The 12,629-nt window shown below is 46.2% G+C and overlaps 1 protein-coding gene across 1 annotated transcript in view; it reads left to right on the plus strand.

Annotated features, from left to right (window-relative positions):
* Positions 1-1,813: 1,813 nt before the first annotated feature.
* The window catches only part of LOC146204913 (tachykinin-like peptides receptor 99D), a 177,773-nt gene continuing 166,957 nt past the window's right edge, over positions 1,814-12,629 (plus strand). The window contains exon 1 of the mRNA XM_084589618.1: positions 1,814-2,236. Within this exon, the coding sequence (XP_084445744.1) occupies positions 1,814-2,236 (423 nt within the window). The remainder of the gene's footprint in view (positions 2,237-12,629) is intronic.

The following is a 12,629-nucleotide window of genomic DNA, read 5'->3' on the forward strand; positions in this document are numbered from 1 at the left end:
ATACTTTGGAACGTTTTTGCGGAACTCACCTCGAAAGGATTATAGATCACGAGCACGTGGCGTCAGTAAAGATTCAACCAAGGCTAGGTGGCATTCAAAATCATAACGTATTTTATTATTACTTAAACTACAGCAGCTTCACTGCGGAAAGTGGTGCGCTTCATAATTTTTACTACGTCGGCAAAGACGGAAGAAGTTATAGTTATAGTGCGATGCGTGTGTCTTCTTCCGCTTTTTTCACACCACACTACTTAATGAGTAAACATCTTTTAGTTGTTGTTTTTTTACATATTCCTTTATGCCCTGTGGTAATAAACAACGTTATTAAAAAGGAAAAACATCTTGCACTGGTAGAAACTATGAGCATACTTATTCGGCAGTTTTTGCCATTATATAACAGCTACGTAGCGCTCGACCTGGGCATTTATCTTGGGATAGACATTAAGCGCGGAATTATTTAGGCTTATTTGAAGCAACTATCACAAAAGCGCGTCTTGCAGGCCGCAGGTCACATCATCAATAAAGTACTGTCAGAAGACCACACTCTACTCAGGTCCCTACATGAAACAGCTATATAGCCAGATAGTTCCTAAGAACTATATAGCTGTATAAGCATGTATATATTCATGTAGGACACGACAGGAGAAAGCGGCGCACGTCACACTCCTCGTCACGCCGTCGAAGGCATCGCGTCGAATGTCACCGATGATATCTCGCACCTAGGCGCTCGCGATGCAGCACTCAGGGCACGACGTAAACAATGGTTGCCTAATGCTCCTCATGCGATGGAGGACGCACGAGGGAGCTCCTTCAGTGAGCCGAGGAAACCCCGACCATTACGGGGCCACGATGGATAGCGGTGCGTATCGCGTGCACCTCAACCCGCTCACTTTCAGTTCTCTTGTGACGTGACTGACGCAAAAAGAGACACCTCGTCAACGCGGAGGCGTCAACGGGACTGAGGGAAGGCGAGCTAGCGCTCAACGAGGGTCCGACCCGGAGCGAAGCGCCACCACGGTACAACCCTGCGCTCGAGCGCGCGCGCGCGCGCGCGCACCGTACGTCACGTGGCTCCGGACCCGGGCCGCCAGCATCGAACTTCACACGGCTCGGGCCGCAGAAGACGACCGACGGCCGAGAGGCGAGCGTCGGGGGCGCGGATTTCTAGCCCCTCTCTTTCGAATCCCCGCGAACTTCTTCCGCCGCGCCGGACGACAACGGAAGCGCTCGCCTCGACTCACCAGCCGGCCCACCTACGGCGCATCCCGAGTTCCCTACGCGTTTGTCCCGTGCCATCCCCCTCGCTTGGACAGTGCGGAGAGGTTTCAGTTCGCCACATGCTGTAAAGTAACTGCCACCTTTTCCTAAAAGGGATGAAACAAGACGCGGTGTAAGGATGGCGAAAAGAGGAAGAGGAAGCAAATGATGCGGCGACAACAGCAACGCTCTAGTAGTCTGACCACTGATTCCCATTTCATAATTAACTTCAAAAAGTGCATTACAGAGACGAATTCTCTCAAGTGAGCTTGGAAGAGCTTGTAGGACAACATCGGGAAAGTTCGTGCAGTGTCATTCATTGCGGATGAGCCTCGGACTCACGTAACGTCAGCGACTCGACAAGGAGTTGTAGGTGTGCTGGGCAGGAACTTGAACTGTCTGGCGAACTGTGCTTATTGTTTTTGCTTCTGAGAATCGCTGGACTCTACGTGCAGAGAAATTGGAAGCGACAACAAATTCGATGCTATTTGCACTCTATTCTCGTTGTTTTTTCTTCTTTCACGGGTAACCCGGAAGGGCAGGCCGAGGAAAGGGAATGGCTTCTTCGCTATTACTGAGTCGCCCCATGGACTTTGAGCCGTACTCCTCCCGGCAGGGTGACACGCTTGCTCTGAACGTGAGCTGGGCTGCACCGCCGAGGAACGTGGCCGACGTCACGGGTTCCTCGGAGTCCCCGGCGGTCGAAGAGCGCCTCTACAAGGTGCCGGTGGAGGTGATCGTGGTTCTGTCCATCTGCTACGGCGCCATCTCGCTGGTGGCCGTGATGGGCAACACGCTCGTGCTTTGGATCGTGGCTACGTCGCGCCGCATGCGCACCGAGACCAACTACCTGATCGCCAACCTGGCCATCAGTGACATCATCATCGGCCTCTTCTCCATCCCTTTCCACTTCCAGGCAGCGCTGCTCCAGCGATGGGTGCTGCCGCGCTTCATGTGCGCCTTCTGCCCCTTCGTGCAGGTCAGAGAATCCCCGCACTTTGCTCGCCAGAGTGCTTAGTCGTGGTTAACACGAAAGGCCGCATTCAGTGAGGGGGAACTTTACGCACAAGTGTACTGCGGGAGCCTGCTGGTTGGCTTGTTGGAGACACACCAGCACTTTCCTGTAGTATGAACGTCGAAGATGGGTTGCCGGTGCACGAGCATTATAAATCAGTAGTGTGAATGAACCGAAAAGGAGTAGTGAGACGAGAGGAGAGGAGGGAGGGGGGGGGGGGCTTTGAAGCTGTGCCCGTAATCTCCTAATGAAACCTTTTTCGATTTTTTTTCTGTACCATGGGACTTTTTACTGCAAGCAGCGGGATTTTTTGTTACAGCTTGAATGGAGTGAACTTTAAATAACTCTATTGATAGATCCCGACATTCTTTCAGTGTTTGAGGCAGCACATCACATCAACGTTTCATGTGGAGAGTGAGGAGAAAAAGGCCGTACTCCATTAACGGAAAAACAGGACTATTTAATTAGTGTAACAGAAATTCGGTGCTGAATATCATGTTTCGCTCAATGCCTTTTTTTTTTTTTTTCATCCTGAATTCGGATAAAGATTTTCCGGCCCCAATATAAAGTTGCCCTCAAGCAGAGCGGTCTGGAAACCCTCGAGCGCATCCAATGTGCTTTGGAAAACGCTGTAGTGCACCGTCAATGTGACTACTTGAAATAGGTTTAATTATAACCAATCCATTATGAAATGTAACAGGGTGTCATGTAAAGCGCTTTATACGTCGCAGTGAACCATGAGCGTGTACGATTGACGCTGCGCAGATATCCATATGAAGTGCTGTTCTGTGCTGCTTCTGTTGTCCTTCAGCCTGCATGCTACGGTGCGTAGTAAGGAAACGAAAGCGATAGCAGCAAAACAAGCGCCGACCTGTCTGACAATTTCTGTTCGCTTCTTACGCTTTCGTTTCTTCGCGCTGTCGCAGCTTGGCCGGCCGTCGATCCTTCAGTGTTACTCGTTCGTTTGTGCTGTGCGCACTCCTTCCTCCCAAGGACAGAGCTCGAGAGAACGATCTTAGCTGACGTGGGGTCGTGAACAACTCGGGTCAATTTTAACGGCTCATATAGCGAACCCCTGGACGGTCACTGGTTGCAGCTGGTCGAGTTGAATAATTTCACTCGCGTGCCAACGGTAAGAGATAGTGAGCGGTATGCCGCCGTGCTAAACTTGTAATTGCATTTACTATTTTCTAAACATAGCAGTATCTTCTCAGCGTTGACGTAGACATCGCGCTCCCCATAAAAAGAAGAAACTCTGCAGTGAGCAAGCTGCCTCTTAGCTCAATGAAAGGCATATATGTAAAACTAAATTAAGAAGACATGAAGGGAAGAAAATCGTTCGACCGTCAGTTTGCGGGCGACAGCTATAGGGGGCACTCCATGTGGGAAAGTAAAAGCCATTTCGTGGAAATCCAAGTGCCAGCAAAAAATTTAAATAAGGAAGTGCAGCTGTACGAATAAAGTGTAAACAGGAGCTGCATAAAACAGATGCATAGGCAAAAAAAAAATGAATAAAAGCTAGCGCAGTGTTATGGCCGACAGACCTGCATGTTCGCTGCAAGCGAACCGCAACTGCGTGCGTCAATCGCCTCCTCCCGCTGGATTTATTTCTCTACGCATCACTGCGTCAGGTTGCAGGTTGCAACACCGACTCGCCCAACAAACAGCGTCGCGCCTCTATATGTTTGTGGGGCAGTAGGCAGTTCTTTCCCCTGGCAGTGGGTATCCCATTTGAAAGGTGCTGAGTGTTCAAGAAAAACACAGAGAGATGGTACGGCGTCGACACTGCCACGTTAGCGTTGGCGTCAAGTTTGGTTATAGCAAATATTACGGCCCGCGGAATGGCATCCGCGATTTCGTAATGCATTCGCGTTAGCGAGCTGGAAGCGCATACGTCAGGGTGCTTTGCACTAAAGGAAGGAGAGGGTGGGGAGATGGGAAGAGGCTCTTTTATTCTGGAAAGAAATGCACATCGGACAGCGCGTTGCGAGCGAGCGCGCGCGGGCACACACACAATAACAACAAAAAACACCGATCTTCATTTCACCGCAATGGTTCGGTTAGTCCGCAGGCATTACATTCAGCGTGAATAAAATCACGCAATTTCAGCGCAAGTACTGGAAATGTCAGTTCTTGTCGGCACTGAGTGCTGAGAATCGATGAAGTGGTCAGTACCTCCTATTCCTGCATAGAGGAAGGGTGACGCAAATTTTCTCAAAACTTGAGAGAAGAAGCAAAGTAAGTTGGGTTGGATGGCTTAAATAATTTAGGAATTTGTTCGGGTCTGCAAGATTCCATGGAGAAATCAGCGAAAATCGTCATGTTACTAAACTAGCACCGGCCCATGGAGTTCTGAATAAACTTGTAGCCTTCAACGACACTGACAGAGACGCATTCCAGAACATGTATGCAAAACTTTCAACTTGTTCTATCTATTGAAACCGCAAGTTTTTATGCACTGTGGGTGCGTGAACATGATAACAGGATAACAGGATAACAGCTGTTGAATAAACATGGGTAGAGAAATGAGGGGCTTGTAATGACCTATAGAGTACTGCAATTTGAGGTTGATCATCTCAGGGTGAACCTGCTAGGATTAAACTTCTTTCAAACGGTTAATTTACGCATGAAAACTGCCCGAGCGTATAAGCTTAACTATTCAAAGGATTTCGCTTTCCTGCGCCATCCTGTTTGTTTAAAACTTAGTGGGCATCAAACTAAGAAAGAAAGTTGTTCGTCCGTTTTCGCCTGAACGAACGTGATAACTTTCAAATCACGCTGGTTTGTACATACGAAGGAAATCATTGAAGCAAAGGAATGCGGAGGATATTGTTAGCATATATTTTATTTAATTTATGACTTTGTTGACGGTAAAATATTAGTGCAGCCATCCTTTTTGGCTGAAATGTAATTGAGTAGACGAAAAACAACCACACGCTGCCTGTTGGGTCCGAACCCATGACCTTCGTGGTCGTGTACTGTGCGCTACCAAATTAACTATACTGCGGCGGCTGTCCGTTCTACTTTCAGAGGCATTTATTTTACCTTAGGAGTAGAGTGCCTCGATGGCCAGCGCCGCTTTGCAGGGTGGAGGCACTGCTGTCTCCAGCGGGATGTTTGTGCTCCACACTCCCGTTCGGCTCCATTGAGCTCAATGCGGCTGGCGGTACAAAAAAAAAAAAAATGCTACTGTCACACAGGATCTTGAAAATTTAGTGTTCTATCGATGCAGACTGGTGCCAGAAAACATTACAGAAGGGAATCGGAGCTAGGTGCGTTAAACTGAGTCGTGGTTAGTAGCCCATCTGCCGAGGAACTCGGCCCGTTGTGAGTCGTATATACATTCGGGGCAACGAAAGTATCAAATTCCTTCGCGATTTATTAACCTCGGGTACTCGGAACTACGAATAGTTTTTCTACACTAGGGATGATTTATTTGCAGCTTCAGCAAAGCCGCACCCTTCCCCCAGTTTACAAGGAAAGGTGAAAAATGAGGGAGAGAACTCTTGACTCCATGTGGGCTTATGGCGTGAGTAAAAATAGCCGGGATTTTTTTTATTTGTGCCGGCATTCCACAGTTGTTGTTGTTTTTTGTTTCATTTTGTGCCGACAGCAATGGAGATGGGGATTTATTGCCTTGGCAGAAGAACATGACGACGGGAGCAGGTTTTAGGGTGGAAACCAGGGGCGCGGCCTTTGTTCCCCAAGACTTCCCTTTGACAGTTTAGAGTTCGGGTTTGTAAATCCTCCGAAAGACGGGAACTAGGGTATTACGTCCTTTGCGGCGTTTACTAATTTACGCTTTTATTGGAGCAAATTGCAGCTAATTGGCATTCGTATTTTCTCCGATGGTGTTCTTATCTGTTCAGGCTCCATGTGTTCCTTTTGCGGTGGTGTGAACGAGTATGTATCAACAAATACCAGCTACTGGCGTCTGCACGGAGGGTGCTGAATGGCCGACAGCATATTAGTTAGGTTTGGGAATGGAGTTTCTATGAGCCAGATTAAACTCCATAGACGCAAGCTGCGTCTTGGCGAACCTGGCCTATTTACGTCACATGGGAAATCTTGCAGGGCCGGCGGTATGTTTGCACGGTAGGGGAAGTGAGGTGAATTCCAGAACCCATGAGACAAAGTAGGTATGCCTAACTGGTTTGTAGGAAATACTTTCTGTTTACCTTTCATGTAGACTGACAGGTTTATAACAGGACTAGGATATTTCGTCTTTATTTATTTATTTTTTTTTGACGAGGGAGGACTGGGACGGCTTTTTGAGGTGTTTATTGAAGAACACAAGTTTCGCTTGTTTTTTCCTGCGAATAGACATATTCAATTAGTGAGTTCCTGACATGTTTGGCGATTTAATGTAGCAATCCCCTGTGATTTAAAGGTTATCTCAGTGTTTTTTTTTTGCTGTTTTCTTTTTTAACGTGGATGGTTTATTTACCAGCAATTAGGTCCCAGCTTGGAGCTTTGTTTGCAGACAAAATAGCTATCGTCGTTAAAATGGGTTGTCGTGGTTGCCATGCTGCATAGAGCCACAGAGCTGGGCGTCACGTGGTCTGCTTTTTGATAGCAGCTATGAAACTTCTCTGTTGGTGGGGTAGCCAGGACGTGTTATTTCCCGCAACTCACACTCGCGATTCCGCACCTATGTCCTACATGCAGTTGGTAAATCTGTTTGACTGTATTAGAGCTTTGGCGTTTTTTAATTGTCAACTTTCACTGAGCGTTAACTCGCACTAAACAATCAGCTAGCTCTACCCTTTTCATATCAGGAATACTGAGCTTTTTTGGTTAAGGCCGAATATGAAAACCTGAATTTGGCTCAAATTTATCTGCTCTTTACGGTTTCAACCCGGAAATTCAGTCGTTCGTTGTAAGCCATATGATATCCAAGAAAGTTAGTCATAGTTGATTTCGTCAGGTTTCTTAGTTTTTCACCTTCTTTTCCTTCTTTGTCGTAAACAAAACGATGGCCTTTAAATGAAATTGACCGACAAGATTTCTCGCTACAAAGCAGCAAGATGCCACCGTATCGAATTATCAACCTACCTACAGTTCCCTCTATTTATTATTTATTTGTGAAATAAATTGAAAAAAGTAAATGCACAAAGAATAACAGTACAAAAGTGGTTACTACTCGCAGCTTATTTTTTTCCTGCCCCTAAAACACTCGCGGAACTTCGCGTTCGTACAGGGAGTGTAGCCCAATTCTACTCAATTCGGTAAGATTTATGCTATACATTGCAAATACCAAGGGCGATGAAATAGCGTGGTCAGTTTTCAGCGTAATCAGCTCACTGCGGAGCATATACAAGCTGTCGTCAGACTGTCGATTTATTTCCTGTCGAATAGATTCCATTACGCATAAAACGGACCTCGAACCTCCAGATCAAATTACTGCCACGAAAAATACAAAATGCATTTTGTCTTTTTAATGTCAATTGGTTTATTGAAGTTAGCAGGCCACCTCAGAGAGACCACGCCGAAATCATTGATCACTGCACGCAACTGACGAGTGGGGCTCAACACGACTCCGCGAGTGGAAAGCGATGACGCGGGGCTATACAAACGGTTTTCCAACATTGAAAGCGGAGGCAAGGTCATCGAGGCACCCTGTTTTAAAGTGTATATACTAGCACCACCCTCGTTCACTGGCGGATGTAGTAAGGATGAACGTTACGCAAAATTCATGCCGTACACAGCGCACACGAAATTCTAAGGTTGTGAGTACGGATCCCAAAGACGCCGTGTGGCTGCTCTTCAAGCGAAAGCTTCACTAGCGTAGCAGCGCCGATTTCGCAGCGTCTGCACAAATGGCCTTGAAAGGATGCGCCTGGCCGCGTGACTCACTCGCTCGGCAGCTTCGCCCAACCACGTGATCGGTAGTTCGCCTGATATAAGCATGGGCGCTGCTCGGCGCTTCGCACAGCTATGGAAGAACAAGTTGCAGGTAGTACTAGTCTTTGGACTATGAATCGGAGACGCCAGTACGAATCTGACCACCCTGCAATGTTGTGCGCCGGGAACAAGCCCTTGCTAATGACCGTGAAAGGAAGCTTACTTTCAAGACTAGCAGCAGAAACCGAGGATGACAGAGAGGCTCGTCTTGAGAGACAGTAGGAAAAACTTGTCAAAAACACAGTGGAACGCTGATTTGGACCTGGTGCTCCACAAGTTGCCGCTTGGGTGTGACCGGGAAATTTCGAATGTTCAAAGTGTGGCGAACTACTTCACCGATCATAGGACAGTCTTTGCTTTAATCGGCACAAAAGACAAAGCTTTACCCAGTGTTGAAAGATAAAGATTGACCAAGACTTGAACACTAAATGATGAACTAAGGCTAAACTGCGTCTAACCAGTGCACGGATAACCTATCTTTCGCTCCGTATAACCAGGTTTAGCCGAGTTGATCCTCTGCAAATTTTCGCTACGGCGAGCGAAAGATGTAATTAATAATGCATGCCTAGCAAGGCCTAACCAACCACCGCTGAACAGAAGCTTAACCAGGTGAGCCCAAAGCTTTCGCTTGTATAACCAGGCTTAGTAGAGCTAAGCCGCCGTCAATTTTTCTTCTACTTTCTAATCATTTGTCTTCAAGCCATAAGTATTGTTACGCTATATATTTTTCATTGATCAACGAAACAAACTAAAACAACTGAATATACTTCCCTATCCTTTACTTGGTTTCGGTAGTCGTTGGCATCCTTCATACGTAGGATACCGGCTAGTTACAGCACCACAAGACACGTATTACACAGCTCGACTTTTGTTTCTAGTTTCTATAAAAGCCATTTATTTCTTTGAGAAATAGATAGAACCCTCAAACGCTCTCCTTTCAACTTTATTATTTGCTTCTGGCTTCCCCGATATTATTCTTGCAATATTACATTCCTTGAAAACCGGATGGCACCCATACAGCTTCAACTCCGAACAGTGCTGGGCAAGGTTTCCATTATTGTTTTCAAGATCTTTCTCATGATTTCTAAGCATCGAATTCAAACACCTCCTTGTCTGACGGATGTAGAATTTACCACATGACATGTAAAACTTCCCAGAATTCTTGTAATGCTTTTTTTTTTTTTGGTTACATATACTTCTTAACAAACAATGATCAGCCATCCTACAAAATTTCGGAAGTTTATCGGGTGCTGAAAACACTACTCGAACTTCGCTGCCGTATCGTTTTTTACATCATGAGAAATCTTGCAAAGATATAGACTCATAATTACGCTTTGACCTACAGAACACCTTTTTACTAACGAGTCCTCTGGCCACAGACTCCAAAAGTACATTAGGACAACAGGCTCCTCGTAATTGTTTGGACTGACGATCAGTAGTTTCTACGAAATGGTAAAAAAAATTGGTACTAATGGAGACACGACCAGCAAATGAAGGTACAAGACTTGTCAGTAACAGCAAAAGCGGATAACTGGGTACTGGTCAGAACTTTAAAGGTAGAAATGAAATTGAGCTATATTATAGAGTCGGATTTGAAATCCCAACTCTTTTCACATTTTAAGCCACGGCTTTATTTTTTCTTATAAAACAGAAAATTTTCGCATTGAATATAGCATCTGTGCAGCTGGTGAATTGAAAAACAAAAGAACAAAAAACGCATTGCTACTTTTCAATTTTTCCCTGTGGAATGCTGCAAAAGCAGGAAGCGCCATCATACGAGCTAAGGCACAGCTATCCTTCGACCATTGCACTAACACCTGGCCACTGACATCTGTACATAAGAATTTCTCGTCAGGAGCTATGTGTTTATTGAACGATGCTACGTAACCGAGGAAGAGAGAAAAGATAACTATCGGCTTATGATTTGGCGGCATTGCTTGCGTAAACGTTTCGAAAGCTAAATGTCACGAAAGCACCCATATCTGTAAACACGCTTGCAAAAAGGCTTGGTATCTGCGTTTTCTGTTCTAACTTTTGTCCAAAAGCTTGTATGTTCAATTTTCTCTTAATCTGCAATCCACTTTCAGCTTCTACTTCGACTGAACAAGCATATACAACTCCCGCGCGCAAGCACGCACGCACACGCACACACACGCACACACGCACACAAACACACAGACACACGCACACAAACACACGCGCACACGCACACACACACACACACACACACACACACACACACACACACACACACACACACACACACACACACACACACACACACACACACACACACACACACACACACACACACACACACACACACACACACACACACACACACACACACACACACACACACACACACACACACACACACACACACACACACACACACACACACACACACACACACACACACACACGCGCGCGCGCGCGCGCGCGCGCTGGACGTACTACGGTGAGGCCGGAAGCATTTCAGTTTTTCCTGTATGGTACTAGCGTGTACTGAAAGTTTAGTGCGCTCTTTTTTCTGTGTGAAGACGTCTGCGAACGAGCTAGAAAACAAGGTTGGCTAAAACCCACTGAACGTTTTTTAACAATGGGCGCCAGTCCTGCTTCTTTACACGTCTTTTTTACGGGCTTGCGACCGTGTTCTTGAGTGATTTGTGTTGCGCGGAAACTGAGCGCGCACTCTGCTAATTTAGAGGCTTCTGACAAGCCATAGGCTGCTCCAAGGTCCTTGGACGGAGGGGACACTTTGACCTTCCGTTTGTATGCACGCCATGCCCCTCACGAAGAAATCTGTGCAGGATCCCCACGAGACAGCAGTGTCGTACAGCGCAATACTGACATTGATTGGCTTAGCAGAGCTGTCAGGAATGGCGCCCCTGCAGGGATACGAGCTGGGAGGGGACTTCCCTCTTGGTTTGCTCTGAGGAGACGGAGAGAAAGCGCAGTCGGTTGTCAGTTAAAATAGAGGGTATGGACAAGGCTTGGCAGTTGGTTTACACTAAGCTGAAACGTCAAATCTAACTCGCAAGTTATGTCCATGTGCCATAGTACGCAAGAGAAACCCCTACATCGTTTGCTATCAACCGTTGTGCCACATAAAGTAACATAATAATTTTACGCTACCCTAAGCTGTTTCTGTCTCAGGTTTGAGCCTAACCTTATGCATTTGGTACTGTTTAAACATTTTATGCCATTTTAAACACATTATCGAGCGCTATACCTATTGACCGCCAGAGCTGCAGGTAACAAATGAGACATTGAAATAATGTTTGCGCAGTTGAAGTAGATGTAACACGCAGGTATGTTCGTATGAAGGTCATATTACAAAAGTGAAAAAGAAAGTATTAGGATCAAAAAAAAAAAAATCTGATCATGCTATGGGGGTGCAACTGAGTCTTTAGAACTTGTTTGTTAAATTCAAACATTTTATATGCCTCTTCGCAACGAACGCTCTCCGTAAATATTTTCACAATGCAAAAATAACACAAACAGAAGACCTGAGTGCTGCAGCAATGTAGGGAAACACCCGAGATCTAGCCTTTTGTGACTGAGATAAAAGCGCCTGCAGTGTCTACTCCCATGCCTACAATAGCACAAAATATGAAAGCGAAGTTTACCTCCCTCGCCCCCTCCCTCGCCTCCTCCCCGTCCTCCTATTTTTATCTACCGGGTCAGTTTTCCGAGTTTCGGGATTCCGAAACAATCGAACGTGACAGAGTAAAATATGCCCGAAAGCCAGACAGCGCTGTCGTGGGTCGCGAAACTTGAGATATTGCCTGTATTAGAAACCCTTTGCTGCTCCAGCCATAGGTGTACGCCGCTGCGCCGTCTATTTTTGCGAATTTTAAACTTGCTGCTGCTCCTCTGGAGACGGAAGGTGTCCGGGCCTTAGCAATTTCCGCCAATTTCCGGATAAAGGTTCAGCTAACCGTGTCCGCTCACATGTTGGCCCTTTGAGGCTTTCTTCATCCGCTTCCGTTGTAAACAGTCCCCAGCAGGGGCTTATACTGAACTGATAGACCCACAGTTGACACCGAACTCGAAGACACGCTGCAATCGGATTCCTTGCAACTTCTGAGCACATGAATGGCACCCCGGAACGCATAAAGAAGAAAAATTGTTGGGAAGAATGTCAGCCGTAGTGTAAGGGTTGCTATGGTCGTGTATCGAACACTGAATATTTGTGCGCCTTACGTATGGGCAGCTTCACGGCAGAGAATCCTGACGGCCGGAGGGATATAAGATGTGTGTTTGTTTTAAAGCGATGCTTTTTGTGAAAATGTAATACGTGTTTGGTGAATAGCATTGCAAAATAAGACAACAAACTAACTTCAAAACGACTAGAAAAAGGACGCCGCTGCAAAAATTACACAAATGGCAATTTTTGTGACTGTTTGCGACGTTTATTTTGGTAGTGCGTATGACCATGGTTTAAACA

The sequence above is a fragment of the Amblyomma maculatum genome, chromosome 1 (genome assembly GCF_055883805.1).
Source record: "Amblyomma maculatum isolate TAMU_Amacu chromosome 1, ASM5588380v1, whole genome shotgun sequence".
Lineage (NCBI taxonomy): Eukaryota > Metazoa > Arthropoda > Arachnida > Ixodida > Ixodidae > Amblyomma > Amblyomma maculatum.